The following is an 18,582-nucleotide window of genomic DNA, read 5'->3' on the forward strand; positions in this document are numbered from 1 at the left end:
AAATTATAAATTATACATATATAAATTGGGTTATAGTCTGTAGTGTGAAAATACAATTTATATACAATGATGAGAATGCACAAAATATTGCTACATATTATAATAGGGATAAAGCTCAAACATAATGGTAAGTAAAAATCAAAAACAAAAGCCAGAGGGATCCCTGGATGGCGCAGCGGTTTAGCGCCTGCCTTTGGCGGGGGGCGCGAACCTGGAGACCCGGGATCGAATCCCACGTTGGGCTCCCAGTGCATGGAGCCTGCTTCTCCCTCTGCCTGTGTCTCGCCTCTCTCTCTGTGTGTGTGACTATCGTAAATAAATTAAAAAAAAAAAATTAAAAAACAAAAACCAGAGACAAGAATTTATGTAAAGTACAAGAATGGCTAAAATTAATCTATGCTATTAGAGGTTCAGCTAAAGGTCACCCCTGAAGAGCATTAGGAGGACTTCTGGGATTTTCTGTTTCTTTATCCAAGTGCTGGTTACTCCTTATGTTATTATTAATCATAAGGGACTCATTGTTTCTAAAGATTGGAGTATTTTTAAAATAATGACATCAAATTTATCTTCCTCTTTCTGTGCAGCTTGGGGATAATAAGACTAAGTCAAGTTTCTATTTTTCACATGTACTCTTAATTCTCCAGAGAGAAAACTATTATTCTAAATAATACTTGCCAGGAGACATTCTAAGGCTAGGAAACAAAATGGCAGGCTAGAACCCTGCACTAAAACCAGCAAACCAGCTGGATAATTAATTTGAAAATTATTTTTTTAAAAGACTTCATTTATTTATTTGAGAGAGAGAGAGACAGCAAGAGAGCACAATCAGGGGGAAGAGGAAGAAGCAGGCTCCCCGCAGAGCAGGGAGCCCAAGGTGGGGCTGGATCCCAGGACTCTGGGATCATGACCTGAGCTGCAGGCATGCACACTCAACCAACTGAGCCACTCAGGCGCCCCTTATTTTGAAAATTCTTAAATGAGAGTTCCTCCAAAAATAAATTTTCAAAAACTAGACTAGAGGTGTTCTAAATAGGATAATTTAAGTAGAAAAGAATCTAGAGCTCTTAGTGGAGCTTAAAATCAATATGAACCAATGGTGCAAAAAAAGCAATCACCAAATAGAAGCCCCTTTAACTGAGGTTTTATTAACAGACATCCAGGGTCTGGGCAGCAGGTACAAGCATGTGGCCAATTCCAGGGACTAGACTTGGGGGTGGGGTGGAGGGTGGAATTGCCAATGTGGAGCGTTCAGAGCAAAGACTATGAAAGAATTGTGCAAAATGATTATAGGGAAAATGATGAAGGAATCGAATAAAAATTTCAAGAGAACATGCTTGGCAATTACACAGATGGGATGAAATTTACTGTCTGTTGACCTGTAATGCTGAGAACAGACAAATGGGCACGTATTTCCGGATTTCTTCACCACAGAGGAAAATCTAACTAAGGTGTCCAAAAATGGAAAAGGGATCCAAACTGGAGTTGGAACAGAGAGCTTGGACTGCCCTGTGGGTTCAATCATGAGCAGGGAGAGGAAGAGGTGGGCGCTTCTGTAGAAGAGCAAGGGGAACCACTGCTGGGGCACATGGCTGGCTCAGGAGCTGCCGATTCTGCCTTCAGTCCAACGGCACAACGTCTATGCGGGACTTGAGAGCCAACTTTTTAAACTCTCCCCCCCTCCACCCTCTAAAGCATCTCCTCTAAGAATCTGCCTCACAGAGACGTGGTTGTAGGGCAGAGGGCAGGGGTCCAGGGTCCAAGCACAGTCCCCCAGGGCCGGGGAGGGAGTCCCTGAAGTCAGGTGGGTGGGTGCCAGGCTGGGTGAGAGGTGGATGTCCCCCACCCCACCCCCACCCCAGTCTTCGAGGGGAGGTGGGCGGGGGTCCCTCTGGCCACCCGGACATGGAAAGTTGAATAGTGAGGGCTTAGGTGGGGAAAACTGTACAGGGAACAATTGGGGAAATTGGCTTTTCTGGTCTTCCGACAGTATTTGCCAGTTTTGGTCCCATTTTCACGTTTGCCCCTTTTTGCGTTGTGTCATTTCATGAAGATCAAGTGGGACGTGGAAAGGGCAATGGCAAACCCTTCAGCAAGGACACGGAAAGAAACAGTCACACACCAAAGGCACTGTCATTTCCTGGGCCTCCTGTAAGCACTCGTTTCCCAGAAGCTTGACTCACAGAGCCCAACCCAAACTCTTACCATCACCCAGTGGTGGAGGGTCCCCATGTGCTAGGTGCGGCTCTCCTGTGCAGCATGCTTGCCCACAGCTCAGGTGTCACTCACACGAGCCCACACCTTGCACTTGAGCTGGAAGGCAAAGGAAGGGCAGAAACACTTGTGCCCACTAAAGTGGTCTCTTGTTTGCTCACTAGAGAGTCAGAACGGCTCATTGTTGCACCTGTTGTGCCCAAGGCCCTAGCATGGGTGTGAGATTGAGGGCAAAATGCACCTGCTTCACCCTCGCCAGGCCAGCGTGGGGGATCAGGGCAATCTCTCTTTGTCCCTCCCTGGCCCCTCTAAACCCTCCAAGTGCCAATGGCCCAACATCCCAGCTCTGTCCTGTGAGGTGACCATGGCATTCTGTGACAGGGAAGGCCAGAGATGGAGGAGGTGAGGTACGAAATGAAAATGTGTTGCTGCACGTCTAGACAAGTGACAAACGCTATCATTCTTACCATTCGAGACGTTTCTGGGAAATAGGCTGACATCGAGTATATACCACAGACTTCCTGGAGATGCACAAGAACAAAAACCCCATCATCTCATTGAAGTAGAACACGGAGACAAGCTTGGCAATTCCCTCAGCAAAACTAGGCAAAAACAAGTAGTCTCACAAACAAAGCTTAACTTGGCTTATTTTCCAAGATGCTGGACATGGGTCATTTCTTGCTTCTGCCTCTGGGAATCACAAGGAAAATTTAAGCTGTTCCCAATTCCCTATTATTTAAGAAGGAGGGGCTGTGCACACCCTTTCTCCATTTTTCCCCCTAATTATATTTATTTGATTTTTAAATTCTATGTTATTATTATTTTTAAATTTTTTATTTAAATTCAATTAATTAACATACAATGTATTATTGGGTTCAGAAGTAGAGGTCAGTGATTCATCAGCCTTATATAACACCCAGTGGTCTTACATCACCCGGTTACCCCATCCCACCACCCCCTTCCTGGACCCCTCAGTTTGTTTCCTATGATTAAGAGTCTCTTATGATTTGTCTCCCTCTCTGATTTCATCTTGTTTCATTTTTCCCTCTATTCCCCTCTGATCCTCTGCTTTGTTTCTTAAATTCCATGTATGAGTGAGATCATATGATAATTGTCTTTCTCTGATTGACTTATTTCACAGCATAATATTCTCTAGTTCCATCCATGTCATTGCAAATGGCAAGATTTCATTTTTTTTTTGATGGCTGAGTAGTAGTCCATTGTATATATTTATAGACCACATCTCCTTCATCCATTCATCTGTCCATGGACATCCAGGCTCTTTCCATAGTTTGGCTCTTGTGGACATTGCTGCTCTAAACATTGGGGTGCAAGTGCCCCTTCAGATCACTACATATGTATCTTTGGGGTAAATACCCAGTGATGCAATTGTGGGTCAAAGGGTAGATCTATTTTTAGCTTTTTGAGGATCCTCCGTACTGTTTTCCAGAGCAGCTGCACCAGCTTGCATTCCCACCAACAGTGTAGAGAGGTCCCCTTTCTCTGCATCTATTTTTTTTTCAAAGATTTTATTTATTTATTCACTAGAGACACACACACACCAGAGGCAGAGACACAGGCAGAGGGAGAAGCAGGCTCCCTGCAGGGAGCCCGACATCGACATGGGACTCGATCCCGGGTCTACAGGATCACGCCCTGAGCTGAAGGCGGTGCTAAACCGCTGAGTCACCAGGGCTGCCCTCTCTGCATCTGTTGTTTCCCGACTTTAATTTTAGCCATTCTGACAGGTGTGAGATGGTATCGTCTTGTGATTTTGATTTGCACGTCCCTGATGCTGAGTGATGTCAAGCATTTTTCATTTGTTTCTTGGCCATTGGTATGTCTTCTTTGGAGACATGTCTGTTCATGTCTTCTGCACATTTCTTGATTGGATTCCTTGTTCTTTGGATGTTGAGTTTGATAAGTTCTTTATAGATTTTAGATACTAGCCCTTTATCTGATTGCTCATTTGCAAATATCCTCTCCCATTCTGTTGGTTGTCTTTTGGTTTTGTTGACTGTTTCCTTTGCTGTGCAAAAGCTTTCCATCTTGGTGAAGTCCCAATAGTTCATTATTGCCTTTGTTTCCCTTGCCTTTGAAGACGTGTCCTACAAAAGTTTCTGTGGCTGAGGTCACAGAGGTTTCTGCCTGTCTTCTTCTCTAGGTTTATGATGGATTCCTGTCTCACATCTAGGTCTTTCATCCATTCTGAGTCTATTTTTGTGTATGGTATGAGGAAATGGTCCAGTTTCATTCTTCCATATATGGCTGTCCAATTTTCCCAACACCATTTGTTGAAGAGACTGTCTTCTTTCTATTGGATATTCTTTCCTGCTTTGTTGAAGGTTAGTTGTTTGAGGGTCCATTTCTGGGTTCTGTATTCTGTTCCATTGATCTATGTGTCTGCTTTTGTGTCAGTACCAAACTGTCTTGATGATTACAACTTTGTAATAGAGCTTGAAGTCTGGAATTGTGTGATGCCACCAGATTTGGTTTTCTTTTTCAACATTCCTTTGGCTATTCGGGATCTTTTCTGGTTCCATACAAGTTTTAGGATTATTTTTCCAACTCTGAAATAAATTGATGGTATTTTGATAGGGATTGCATAGGATGTATAGATTGCTCTAGGTAGCATAGACATTTAAGAGAATTTGTTCTTCCAATCCATGAGCATGGAACAGTGTTTCCATTTCTTTGGGTCTTCCTCAATTTCTCTCGTGAGTGTTCTATAGTTTTCTGAGTACAGATCTTTTGCCTCTTTGGTTAGTTTATTCCTATCTTATGATTTGGGGTGCAATTGTAAATGCACACCTGCCTCCTTGACTACTTTGTGCCAAGAGGTGGATAAAGCTGACTTAATTTACCCTTAAATGTCTCCAACTCAACACTTCTCTCATGAACCTAGAAGTCAAAACCCCAGGACCTGTGGGCTTTTACTGGTGTTGCTCTGACAGGGCTCTTAATTCCAAGCCTCCCAGTTTTGTCATTGTCCCTCCTCTGATCTGGTCACTACCTATGGCCTCCCATTAGGGATCACTAGTCCTCTGAGCCAGCCCTGCCATTACATCCACATGCCACTGGGCTCTCTGCAAATCCACTCAGCCCTGGTAGGGGTTGGTGGGCTGGGGCTTGCACTACCAGCGGAATGGGGCTCTCATGCCCACTGGATAAGGCCAGAAGTAGCGGGCAACTCTAATGTGGTAGTAGGAAAAGGCCTTTGATCATCTGTCACAACCCTCATTTTAAACATAAAATGCTTGAAGTGAGCCTCAGAGGCTCTATGAGTCTGGCCTGCAGCCATAACACACACACAGCCTAATGCCTACAACCTGCACCTCCTCACCCACAAACCCATGTTCTTTCCACTCTGCTTGTGGCACAAATGCTAGAAAACCAGCGCCCCAGTGCTGAGAAAGAGTCCTAATATCACTACATGATCACAGTCAGAGCCTCGAGCCTCTCAGAGAAGGGAGGCCCTGATGTATTGACAGGAAGGGGCAGAGCTAATTTTAGAGGAAGGCTAGAAAAAATGTCTCATTGCGCTCATGCAGTAGAACACAGATTTGGGAGTTTGTACACTCCCCTTGGTTAACATCTGTACAATTCTCTTTTTGGAAATTCAAATTCTTGTCATCGTGTGAGAATGTCTTATGGCCAGTGGGCCACACTTCGAGGAAAAGGGGACCCAGCAACCACCTCTGACTGCCCTAGCAGAATGGTCTGCCTGCATCCTGAAACTTCCTCTATCTCTTGTAAAAGAAATCATTGCTTAGTCTCCAGATTAAAATAATCTCTGAAGCAAATTCTTCATGAAAATGCTCTACACTACTCGGAAAGGATAAAACCTAAAAGTAAAGGATGGGAATGGGTGGGAGTGTGTGTGTGGAGGTGTGTGTGTGTGTGTATGTGTGAGTGTGTGCATGTGTGTGGTATGTATTTTGGTTATGGCAGTATCTGAGATGCACCTTGGGCAGAGTCTAGAGTAGCCTTTTCCAGAAGAGCCTGTGCCTCTGTCTGCTGTTTGTGAGCATCAGGACCTGTCAGTTCTAGAATCTGTCAGGACTGCAAGCTAGGATTGAGGGGAAAGGTGTTCTAGCAAGGTGGGATAGTTCAGATTCCCTGATGTAGGGAGCTACGGCACTGGGACCAGCACTGCTAAAAGGACATTGTGCAAGGAAGAGAGAAATGCAGGACAGAGAGGCACCAACAAGAGTGGGTGATTCAGGGTTTGGGGGATAAGATAGATGAGAGAAGGGAGAGAGAAGAGGAAGTTTACTTAGCTAGAAGGAACTTCTCTCTTGTCCTGATTTCACTTCTTTAATTTAATCTGCGTTTACAGTGTCAAGATTAAGCAATTCAGATTTGCCATGTGTCTGTTGCTCAAGAGACCATCACCACTGTAGATCAATGACCACAGATCATTGTAGACTGTGCTTTGGCCACACATGTTCACTGATGAACTCTGGGCAACTAAAAATGTTGGTGGGGGTGGGGGAGGGTAGCATACCAGGGCAAAGAAGGAGAGGGCAAGTTAGAAAGAGACCGAATAGATCAATGTCTACCATTTCAATGGATAATCTTCAGACCCAAGATCTGGTAGCAAGTTAGGTCCGCAGAGCTCATCTCTTATAAGATGTTGCCCATTTGAGAGCTACCCAAACAAACCTTCTGGTTGGTATCTCAGAATTTGAATCTTCAACTCTGCTTGAATGACTTTGACCTTCTCAGTCTCTCCCTGTGTGTTGTTTTGGTTGCCTACCTGCTATTCCTTGGAAAACCTTACCTCCTGAGAGAGAGACGATAGCTCTAGGGTGGTGGGCTGCAGGCATGTGTTTGCACAGAGGAGTTTCAGTGCCTTCTGATCATACCAGGTTCTCTGCTCCCTCGGAGGACAGTTTGCCTCAGGAGCATCTTTGGGCCTTGTGGTTTTCTTTCACTAAACCAGAAAACTTGTTTTTCAGTCTTGACAAAAACACCCTGAGACCAGGTTCTTTGCAAGGTACAGTTGAACTCAGAGAGAATATGTAACATGAAAGGATTTCGTGCAGAAATGGTTGGTGAGGAAATGAAAGAGGGAGGGCCCAGAGCACAGGGGAAGGTGTCAGGAGACAGACTGCTCACCCTCACCTCCGAGGTCACGGCCACGGCTCCTCTCTTGCTTGTTTTGACCTCAACTGTTCTGTTTCTGTGCACTGAGACGGATGCGGGTAGCAGGGCAGAGGAAGTGAAGCAAAACCTCAGTAAGGCTACCAAATGCAGATCATGTAAAGCACAAGGAGGGACAGGGCTTTCTAAGCCATTCTTCACACAGCCCATAAACACATATATCTGACTGCGGCATGACCCCGAGGCAATCCTGCCTCTACTTCCCACTTTATGTAAGAAAACACTCAGGATCCACACTTGATGACAAGTTCCCAAACAAAGGTCTCTCTCCAACTCCAGCTTCACTTCCACCCACTGCCTCTGGGTTCTAGACATCCTGGCTTTCCTTGGAATACCCAACACAGAGCCATGTTGTCACTTGCCTCAAAATAACACTTCAATCCCTCCAGCTTCTACCTTCTGTGCACTCTTCAACTTCAGCTTATATGATGTTATTTCTAAGAAGTCTTTCCCAATTATCTTTCTCCCATCAGTTTAGCTTATCACCCTGTACACCTACATTCTCCTTGAGAATACTTAACCATGCTGAAGTTTCTGCTCAATGTCAGGCTTGCCTAGGAAAGAAAGTCATGATGGGGAAGGGTGGTGATGATTAAAAAAAAAAATCTTGTTTTCTTAAAATATGGAACTAGAATTCCTCTGGAGTGGAAGAATCTGTTCAGAGAAACAACATGGTTGTTATGTTTGAAAGGAAGAGGGGAGCCCGAAAGCTGATACAGCTGGAACCTGGGCAATGGGGCAATCAGAGAGAGAGGAGCTACTCTGTCTGAGAGATGGATGAGTTGGCTATGCAGCAATGCAAAATCCTAATGTTGCAATTAATGTATAAAATCCAGCAATACCTTAACTGGTAGGCAAAGAAGGATCAATATCAGGAAATGCTTTTGTATAACTGAATGTATTATAAAGCTATGGAGCCACATAATCTGATAATCCCCTTACCTACTGAAAGGTAAGTTTTTAAAATTCAACATCTCATAAACAACTACATTTTTAGCATGGTAAAAATTTCCATCTGAACCTCAAAGCATCTTGTTCAATGAGAAACCCTGAAATATAAAAGTTAGGAACAGGATAAGGAAGCCTCTTGTCATTGTGATTATTTGACATTCTTCTAGATACTAGCCATGATAAAATAAAAGTGAACAAAATTGGGGGCCTGGATGGCTCAGTTGGTTAGGCATCTGCCTTTGGCTCAGGTCATAATCCTAGGATCCCAGGACCAAGTCCTGCATCAGGCTCCATGTTCCACGGGGAGTCTGCTTCTCACTCTCCTGCTGCCCGCCCCCCACCCCCGCTTCGTGCTCTTTCTCTCTCAAAAAATAAATAAAATCTTTTTCTTTTAAGTGAACAAAATTGATAGTTTAAAGGAAAAAAGCCAAGAAGAGGAAAAATGATCATTTAGTGCCCCATAAAGAACTTCCACAAATCAATATCAAAATGATTAACAACACAATTTAAACACAGGCAATAAATATATAAGTCAGATGTCAATAAAGAAAAAGATAGTTCCTATACATATGAAAAATACTCAGCCACATTCATATTGAGTAATGCATATGAAAAATGAAGATACCATTTTTCACTGATTAGATTGGCAGATAAAATCATAAGCAAAGCTATGGGGAAACTAATAAATGCTGATTTATGTAACTTGACTAACATTTTATTGTGGGCAATCTAGTAACATTGATCAAAATTACAAATACGTGTACTAATTACCTGGCAATGCTACTTCCAGGAATCTATTCAGGTGACCCAACTTTCTCTTGCTGTACAACAAGCCACTCCAAAACTTATGGCATACAACAGCAATTTTATTATGCTCATAATAGGAATTCAGGCAGAGATGGATGGTAAGACTTGTCTCTCCTCCATGCAAACTGGGGCTTCAGGTGGGGAGGCTGAAATGGCTGCAGGTAGCTGGGGCCCAGCTAGACAAGAGCCACGTGGCTCTGGGTTCCTGATTATCAACCATGTTCCTAGATTGTTCTCCACGTTGTGCCTACTGGGGCTGGAACATCCAAGATGGCTTCTCTATTCCTTCACCAAGGGGACAGCCCTCTTTTCCTGATTGTTCTGATTCCCTAGTTCCTCACAGTGAGGGAAAGTCAGGAATTTAAGGGGATTATTGGTCAGCTTTCATCCCTGAGAGAGTAGGAAGGTTGAAGAGCAATCATGGTTGCTGTTCAGAGGGGTAGGGATGGTGTGGGGATGACCTGGTGAAGGAGAGAGCAGAGTGACTCACCCCTGAGGCTCTTCCGTGTCCCATTCCAAGGAACTGGGAACGATCCTCACGTCACGGTACCTGATGCTACAGAAGGGGATGATTGTGATTAATCCTCTGAGGTCATAAACAAAGCAATGGAATAAAGTTCAAAATGGACATCTCGGGGATCCCTAGGTGGCTCAGCGATTTGGCGCCTGCCTTTGGCCCAGGACATGATCCTGGAGTCCCAGGATCGAGTCCCACATCGGGCTCCCTGCACAGAGCCTGCTTCTCCCTCTGCCGGTGTCTCTGCCTCTCTCTCTCTCTATCTGTGTCTCTCATGAATAAATAAATAAAATCTTTTTTAAAATGGATATCTCTTTGTGCTCCCTCATTTGCAGTATACACTCCTTGGTAACGTGACATTGCTGATAATCGCATCATTTAGTGGAATGCTTCTGTTGATATCTTTGGTATGATTTGAAATTTATTTAAACTTTCTTTTAGAGATTTATTTATTCATTCATGAGAGACACAGAGAGAGAGAGGCAGAGACATAGGCAAAGGGAGAAGCAGGCTCCCTGCAGGGAGCCTGACATGGGACTCGATCCCAGATCCCAGGATCACAACCTGAGCCGAAGACAGATGCTAAACCACTGAGCCATCCAGGTGTCCCTAAACATTTTTAATTTAAAAGTTTAGTCATTAATTTTTATGATTATACTATGAGATTGGCCCTTTTTACAACAATGGGCATCAATTCAAACCAAGTCCTTGGCAGCAAGTCCTGTGCTTTATTAAACTAAAAGTTCTTCACACTTTTCAATGGACAAGTCACTAAATCTAACCTATTTAAAAAGACTTAATTTGGGTTTTTTGTTAGTTTGTCAAAGTTTATTTGTTCTGTTGTGTCTTTCCTTGGTATCACCTCCATGAAACTTTGGAAGTGAGCAACAAACCTCAGGAGTGGATTGTTCTACACACCCACCCCCTCCCTTTGCTAGTTCATCTCACACACTCTGACTGCACTTCAAATGTGTGTGGTGAGGATGCTTCAGATCGTCTGTCTTGACAACTTTCAAGCATACAATCTAGAATTACAGCTATAGTCACTATGCTGTACATTAGATCCCCAGAACTTAGTCATCTTATAATTTAAGGCTTTTACCTTTTAACCAGCATGTCCCCATCTCCCCAAATCCCCAGCCCCTGCTAATCACCATTATACTCCCTATTTCTATGAGTTCCCCTTCTTTTTAGATTCCACATATAAGTGAGATTAAATTATACAGTATTCGTCTTTCCCTGATTTATTTTACTTAGCTTAATACCCTAAGGTTTATCCATGTGGTTGCAAATGGCCGGATTTCCTTCTTTCTCATGTCTAAATAATACTCCATTGTATACATCTATCACATCTTCTTTACCTATTCATCTGTTGACAAACATAGATTGTTTCCATAACTTGGTTATTGTCAATAATGCTGCAATGAACATGGGAGTGCAGGTATCTCCTCAAGATACTAATTTTGTTTTCTTTGGATATATACCAAGGAAAGGGATTGCTGGATCCTATAGGAGTTCTATTTTTAATTTTTTGAGGAACTTCCATCTTTCATAATGGCCACACCAGTTTGCTTCCCTACCAGCAGTGTACAAGGGTTTCCTTTTTTTCCACATCCTCACAACACTTGTTATTGCTTGTCTTTTTGGCCATAGTCATTCTGATAGGTGTCAGGACAGCTCGTTGAACACTGATTTGCATTTCCCTAATAATTAGTGATGCTGAGCACCTTTTTATGTACCTGTTGGCTATGTGTATGTCTTCTTTGGAAAAAATATCTATTCCAGTCCTTTGTCCCATTTTTAAATTGGGTTATTTGTCAGGATACTTACATCAGCCAAGAGCTTTCTTTTATTAAAGCCCAAAATATATTTTTTTGTATTCAAAAAAGCAATGTCTTAAGTTTTTACTATTTAAAAAATTGTATATATAGGTGATGTACTGAATTTTATCTATGATTTAGAAAATTGATAGGCTTTGGATTTGATGCATATTGCATTATATTTGTTTTACATATAAAAGACTAGGAAATAGGTCCCTGTTAGGGTTCTGACACAGAATATTTTATTTTTAGGAATAGATTACGGTGATGAAGCCAAAGTTGCCCATGTTGTCTTGTTCTTTAAGTATGTTTAAGGAACTGCCAGTGAAGAACCTGGAGGACAATATAAACTCCGTATTCTCTCTCCCCCCTGCCTTGATGACTGTCATACAAATAAGGAGAAAGAGCATTTGAACGATTTCGACTTTTAACTCGATGTGTTTTACTTCCTGAATATGGACACTCCTGATTATTACTGTAGACACTCTGAGATCATTGCTCCCCGGAGGTGTGGTCCCTGAAATCACAGGGCTGGATAGGAAAGACGAACAGAGGAGCCATGGAAGCCATGAGTGAGTTATTTCAAAATCCTTTCAGGGTTAATGACTGTTAACTCCCAGTCTGACCCAAGAAATGGGCTTCTCACAGGTTCCCCTTTCCACACCCTTTCCCCTCTGCCCAGCGCCCCATTAGAGGGCCCCCCTAACCCCCAGAACCATGCTCTTGTCCTCCCCTGATGATACTTGCCTTTAGAACAGTCACTGCCACCAGTGAGTAAGAGGCTTAACTCCTGGGAAGGCTTTACATTTAGACAAACTTGTGAACCTGAGGACACAGTCTGGGGCAGGAAGGGATCAAATCTAACCGCTGCCGGGACCTGCCTGCCTTTCTTTCCTGTCCAGCTGAAGTCATTCGAACACTGTTTTTTTCGTTCCTGGCAAGAAAATGTGGTCTACACGATAGCCAGTAACTACTGATTAAATTGTCCCATGTTAATACAGCATACGGTAGGGCTTTGTCGCAGCGGGGAAGCTCTGCAGATACCGAGGAGAGGAGCGGAAGAAGAAAGCCGGCGCTTTTGCTTTCTTTTCTTTTTCTCTTTCTCTGAGCTGACAATTCACAGGTTTGAACTGGGAGACATCTGTTTCTTTTGACAGTAACTCAGGTAAGCCCACATTCATGAAAAGTTCCAGTGTTGATTTCGAGTTCCCAGGCTATGCTTGAAGAAAAGTTGTTGTGTGGTTCTTTTTTTTAAGAACAAAACTTCCCTATTTTAAAAAAATATTTTATCTATTTATTTATTTGACAGAGAGAGAGAGAGAGAGAGAGAGAGAGAGAGAAAGCCCAAGTAGGGGGAGCGGCAGAGGGAGAGGGAGAGGGAGAAGCAGGGTCCCCCCTGTGCAGGGAGTCCTTCTCTATCCCAGGATCCCGGAGATCATGACCTGAGCCGAAGGCAGCTGCTTAACCGACTGAGCCACTCAGAATAAAAGTTTCCTATTTTAAGGGAAACAATTTAGAGTGGCTGCCCTTGGCTGAAGTACAGCCAGCTTGCAGGAACTGTAAACTTTGTATAGTTGAGTTTATGTGTTACTGGCAAACAGAGCTCCCTTAGCATGAAGCCAATAAAGAGTGCTAACTGGGAAGAATTTGGGAATTCACATGTGCTTGTGAGTCTTCTGTGCCTTTGGTATACGCTGCCAGACCTAAGCAAAGAGGAAAACCATCTGATGAAAATGAACTGATGCTTCTCACTGCACAGGAAAAGGGAATGGGTCCCAGGGCTTCTTCAAGCTGGCTGTTGAGTAACTTGATGGATTGAATGAAATGTATTTCAGGCTTCAAGGATAGTGTACTCAATTCAGCAAGGAGGCTCTCTGGAGCAAGAATTCCAAATGAGGGGGGAAGTTTGGGGAGAGGGGAGAGGATGGGAAGGGAGGGAGCAAGGTGAGGAAAGGAGGAGAGAAGGGAAGACAAGATTGAACCTATAAAGGAAGAGGAGAGAAGGAATGGGTGAGGCCAAGGAGAACAAGAAAGAGGCTGGGAGGCCACAGGAGGAGGAAGAGGTGGGCAAGAAACCAGGAGTAGGTGGGGCTTACAAACAAAACCTACTTCTTCCAACTCTAACTCACTGGGTGACTCTGGGCAAGTGACTATGTCCCCCATCAACTATGTGTAAACAAACTGAGGCAGGGCTGTGACAATGCTGTAGGAATACAAGGGTCTTTCATGATTCAGAACTAAAAAAATTGTACATATATATTCCTTGAAATTACAGAGCTGGATAGGAAAAAAAGCAGGGGGTCATGGAAGCCATGAGTGAGTTACTTCAAAATCCTTTAAGGGTCCATTACTGTTAATTCCCAGTCTGGCTCAGGAATGTCTATATTACATACATAATCGGTCTCTGGTCTCTCTGTCTCTCAGGAACAGCAATGGACCAACACGAATGTGATCACTCCGGTAAGGACATGACTTCTTATGTGTGATTACATTATCATATTTTGTGCCTATTTCATATAAAAATTATGCTTCCTGGGGCACCTGGGTGGCTCAGTGGTTAAGCGTCTGCCTTCGGCTCAGCTCATGATCCCAGGACCCTGGGATCGAATCCTGAATTTGGCTCCCCGCAGGGAGCCTGCTTATCCCTCTGCCTGTGTCTCTGCCTGTGTCTCTGCCTCTCTGTGTGTCTCTCATGAATAAATAAATAAAATCTAAAAAAGGAAAAATCATGCTACCCTCTCTAAGCAAAATATAAGCTATCATGTTTCTTCATTAGAGAGAATAATTTTACTCTGCTTATTCCAGTATTTCCCCAGTCCAGCCATTTCATGGGTAGTCAAGAACACATCCCCACCCAGTGAGGTCAGAGGAGCCATCTGTGGTCTTGGAACAGTCAAATTGCTTGGCCCACCTGGAGATGGAACCCACAGTCTTGGCTACACATCTCTGATATTCAGAAAACTTGTCTTAGATAGCTAGAACTGAGTGATTCAGGCAAGCCTCACATGACAAGATATGTTTTTAAATCCATATCGTGCCCCAAGTATGTTTTTTTTTAGGATCCAACATGGCTGCATCCTGTAGTCTTAGAGAAACTGAGATTTTTTTTAAACATTTATTTATTTATTTATTTATTTATTTATTTATTTATTTATGAAAGAGAGCTTGTCTGTGCAAGCAAGCAGGAGGAGAGACCGGGGGACGGAAAGAAAGAATCCTTGAGCAGACTCCTCACTGAGCACAGAGCCCTACCTGGTGCTCAATTCCAGGACCCTGAGATCATGACCTGAGCCAAAATCAAGAGCCAGCTGCTCAACCTGGCTCAACTGAGCCACCCAAATGCCCCAAGAAATTGAAATGTTTTAAAAAATCACTGTTTATTTGTTTTGGTAATGGAGCTAGTTGGCTTCTATTTTATGAATACAATGTATTGGGAAACTATCTTTGCCCATAATGTGGGAATATCTCTATTGTTAAAAATATTCCGTTGATATAACCAGTATAGTCATAACAGGAAACTTGCTCTTACAGGACTGTATATAAAGAACCAAGGTGCCAGAGAATCAAAACTGAGAATCATTCTGGTGGGCAAAACAGGAACTGGCAAAAGTGCCACAGGGAACAGCATCCTCAGGAAGCAAGCATTTGAGTCACGGCTGGCTGCACAGCCCTTCACTAAGACTTGCAGTGAAAGCCAGGGAAGCTGGGGAGAGAGAGAGATGGTCATTATTGACACACCAGATATGTTTTCTGAGAGGGACCACTCTGATTCCCTGTACAAAGAGGTGGAGAGATGCTACTTACTCTCTGCACCAGGACCACACGTGTTGCTCCTGGTGACCCAGCTGGGCCGATTCACCACCCAGGACCAGCAGGTTGTGCAAAGGATGAAGGAGATCTTTGGAGAAGATGTCATGAGACACACAATTGTCCTCTTCACCCACAAGGAAGACCTCAAAGGAGAATCCTTGACAGATTACATCCTCGACATAGATAACAAAGCCTTGTGCAAGCTGGTGGCAGCATGCGGGGGTCGAGTGTGTGCTTTTGACAACCATGCTACAGGGAGTGATAGGGATGACCAAGTGAAGGAGCTAATGGCCTTGATGGAAGACCTGGTATTGGAGAGAAGGGGTGAGCACTACACCAATGGGCTCTACGGCCTAGTAACAGAATGTGAATCTGTGTGGTCAAGGGAAAGGTTAAAGGGTTTCAGAAGAGATCTTATGAAGTACATGGAAAATCAGAGATGTTACTCCACCACAGCCAAAGAAAATTATCTGAAACAAGCCCTAATCAGAACCCTGGTCTTTATTTTATATTTTATTCATTTGTTTGTCAAATTGCTAATTCTGTTATTTTGTGTATTGTATAGAATGTGCATCTTGTTTTGCTGCTTTCTTTTTAGTGTATGCTGTTTGTTCTGTAGCCTACTATTAACGATAGCCAAAACATTAATGATAATTTTGAAAAAGATCACTAGACTGGAAGGCAAGACTCGTAGATTATAGTTACAGGTCAGTGATGGTTTATTCATGGCCAGATACTGGGTGAATCCAACTGCCTCCTCTGTAAGACACAGTGCCTAACATCATTAAATGTTTGCAATTCTGTTGTGTTTAAATCTTAACATCACTCTATTGATGAACCAAGTTCTTTTAAAAGATACTGTCTGTTTTGGAATACAGTATGAAAACCTTTTGAAGGCTATAAACACAAGATTCCTCTCATTTGCAAATCTCTAAAGCCAGTTTTATGTTCCTGGAAACTTGTTTTCTTCTTTATGATACTCCTATTTCTACTGAATATAATAAAAATAACAATAAAATTTCTCCTCCATATAATAACCTAGCAATAATCTGTAAAGTTGCTGAGATCACATCTTTGATTCTGTCATAGTTTTATCCTCGGAAGATGGTGACTGAACACATGGCACATTTACTCTAAAATGGAGCGGATCCACGAGCAGCAACCACACACAGACACATTCACTCATCAGTCGTCTGTTTTACATGCATCAAATTTGCTTAACATTGAAATGGGCTCAGCCAGATTTTATCTCTGGTCATGTTAGTATTAAAACACACATAGAAGCTTACACTTCAGACATGGTGATCGACAGGGTATTCTGCAGCATTGTCAGGGTCCTGGGATCGAGTCCTGCATCGGGCTTCCCACAGGGAGCCTGCTTCTCTCTCTATGTCTCTGCCTCTCTCTGTGTTTCTCATGAATAAATAAATAAAATCTTTAAAAAAGAAAAAAGAAAGAAAGAAAAGGAAGATCAGGAAAACTCCAAGGGTGAAGCAAACAATACGCATAAAAATAACGGGGAGCTAAAACGAGTTGAGAGCCATTAGGAAGATGCAAACGTAGAAGGCAGAGGTGGCCAATGGACAAATGCCCACATCAATTCTGAGTCAAGAAAGTCAGCCTTGGGTGGTCAGTGAAGTAAAAGAGCTGATTCTATGGCTTCTGTATTATGTCAGGACCTCCTTGGAGAACTCATATTACAAACTCATTTTTTAACCAAATATATAATAAGGCCTAGCAGTCTTTCCAAGTTTTTTTTTTTTTTTTTTAATCTAGCATCATTTTGCTTTGGCTTGAAGAATTTCTTTAACATTTCCATTATGCGAGCCCTAGTGGGATAAGTTCTCTCTGGTTTTCATTGTCTTCAATTTTTTAAAACAATTTTCATTCTCGATGGATAGTTTTACTGAATAATGAATTCTAGCCTGATCTTTTATTTTTCTTCAGCATCTTAAACATATTCCAATATTTTCTGGCTTATATGGCTTCTGATAAGAAAGTAGATGTCATTCTTATTGGTTCCCTATATATACTGTCTTTTCCTCTCCTGTGGTTGACTTAATATTTTTCATTTTCTTTGGTTTTCAGTAGTTTGACCATAAAGTGTCTGAGTTTGTTTCTCTTCCTATTTTCTACTTAAGGTTGATTAAGATTGTTGGATTTCAAAGTTAAAGTTTTTCATCAAATTTTTAAAATTTTGGTCATTATGTTGTTGTTGTTTTAATTCCACCAAGTTCAGTGTTATCTTCTTCTTGGATTCTAATTGCATTAGACTGCTTGATGCTATTCCACTGATCACTAGTGCCATATTCATTTGTTTTCTTCAATATTTTCTTCACAATATTTTCAATTTCTTGTTTTAGTCTCAATAATTTCTCTTAACCTGTCCTCAAGTTTGTAGATCCCATCTTCAGTATCCCATATGCTTGTAGGTACATCCACTTGGGTGGTTCTTTTTTAAAATTTCAGATATTTTATTTTCTAGTTCTTTTTAGAGTTTATATTTCTCTCCTGAAATTCTTTAGTTCTTCAGATTTAGTTCTTTCTATTTTTTACTTTTTAAAAAATATGTTATTTATGCATTTGACAGAGAGAGAGAGAGAGAGGAAACACACACAAACAAGGGGAGCAGCAAGTAGAAGGAAAAGAAGCAGGCTCCCCACCAAGCAGGGAGCCTTATGCAGGACTCAATCCCAGAACCCTGGGATCATGTCCTGAGCTGATAGCAGACACCCAACTGACTGAGCCACCCAGGCACCCCAGATTTAATTCTTTTTAGAGTTTATATTTCTCTCCTGAAATTCTTAGGCCATTATATTTATTTTTCTATAAATCTTTAATATGTGTATAATTGCTATTTTAAAGTCCTTATCTAAGGGGCACCTGGGTGGCTCAGTTGGTTAAGCACCTCGTTTTGTCTCAAGTCATGATCCCGGGATCCTGGGCTCAAGCTCCACATCGGGCTCTCTACTCAGCAGAGATCCTGCTTCTCCTTCTCTCTCTGCCCTCCCCCTTGCTCATGCTCTCTCTCTCTCTCAAACAAATAAATAAAATCTTAAAAAAAAAAAAAAGTCTTTCACTGATAATTCCAATGAATGAGTCATCTGTGGTTCTGTTTCTACTAACTGTTTAATCTTTTGATTATAAGTCATATTGCCCTGATTCTTCCTGTCATGTAAATTTGTATTATATTCCAGGCAAGTATGTTTACCCTGGTTTTGTTTATTTCCTGAAGAGTACAAGTTCACTGATCTGTCTGCTGGTTAGAATGATCACATCACTGGCTCCCAAATTTGAGCT

The 18,582-nt window shown here is 42.4% G+C and overlaps 1 protein-coding gene across 3 annotated transcripts; it reads left to right on the forward strand.

Moving 5' to 3' along the window:
* The first annotated feature begins 11,878 nt into the window (after positions 1–11,878).
* GIMAP2 (GTPase, IMAP family member 2) lies at positions 11,879–17,666 on the forward strand. 3 transcript variants are annotated; one of them, XM_035699641.2, is made up of 4 exons: positions 11,888–12,044; positions 12,474–12,637; positions 13,897–13,932; positions 15,004–17,666. In XM_035699641.2, the coding sequence occupies exons 3-4, from the start codon at positions 13,905–13,907 to the stop codon at positions 15,981–15,983; spliced, it is 1,008 nt and encodes a 335-aa protein (XP_035555534.1). In that variant the 5' UTR covers positions 11,888–12,044; positions 12,474–12,637; positions 13,897–13,904; the 3' UTR covers positions 15,984–17,666. The 3 variants fall into 3 exon arrangements, with proteins under 3 accessions (XP_048950885.1, XP_035555534.1, XP_025308765.1); XM_049094928.1 differs by lacking the exon at positions 12,474–12,637 and having other exon boundaries at positions 11,879–12,044; XM_025452980.3 differs by lacking the exon at positions 11,888–12,044 and having other exon boundaries at positions 12,060–12,637.
* Positions 17,667–18,582: the final 916 nt, after the last annotated feature.

Source organism: Canis lupus, chromosome 16, assembly GCF_003254725.2.
Source record: "Canis lupus dingo isolate Sandy chromosome 16, ASM325472v2, whole genome shotgun sequence".
NCBI classification, from domain to species: Eukaryota; Metazoa; Chordata; class Mammalia; order Carnivora; family Canidae; genus Canis; species Canis lupus.

What these genes read in the sequence shown, in the direction of transcription:
- GIMAP2 (XM_049094928.1), top strand. An exon ending in ACACGAATGTGATCACTCCG is followed by an intron (nt 13,933 to 15,003) that starts GTAAGGACATGA and finishes TTGCTCTTACAG; the next exon opens with GACTGTATATAAAGAACCAA.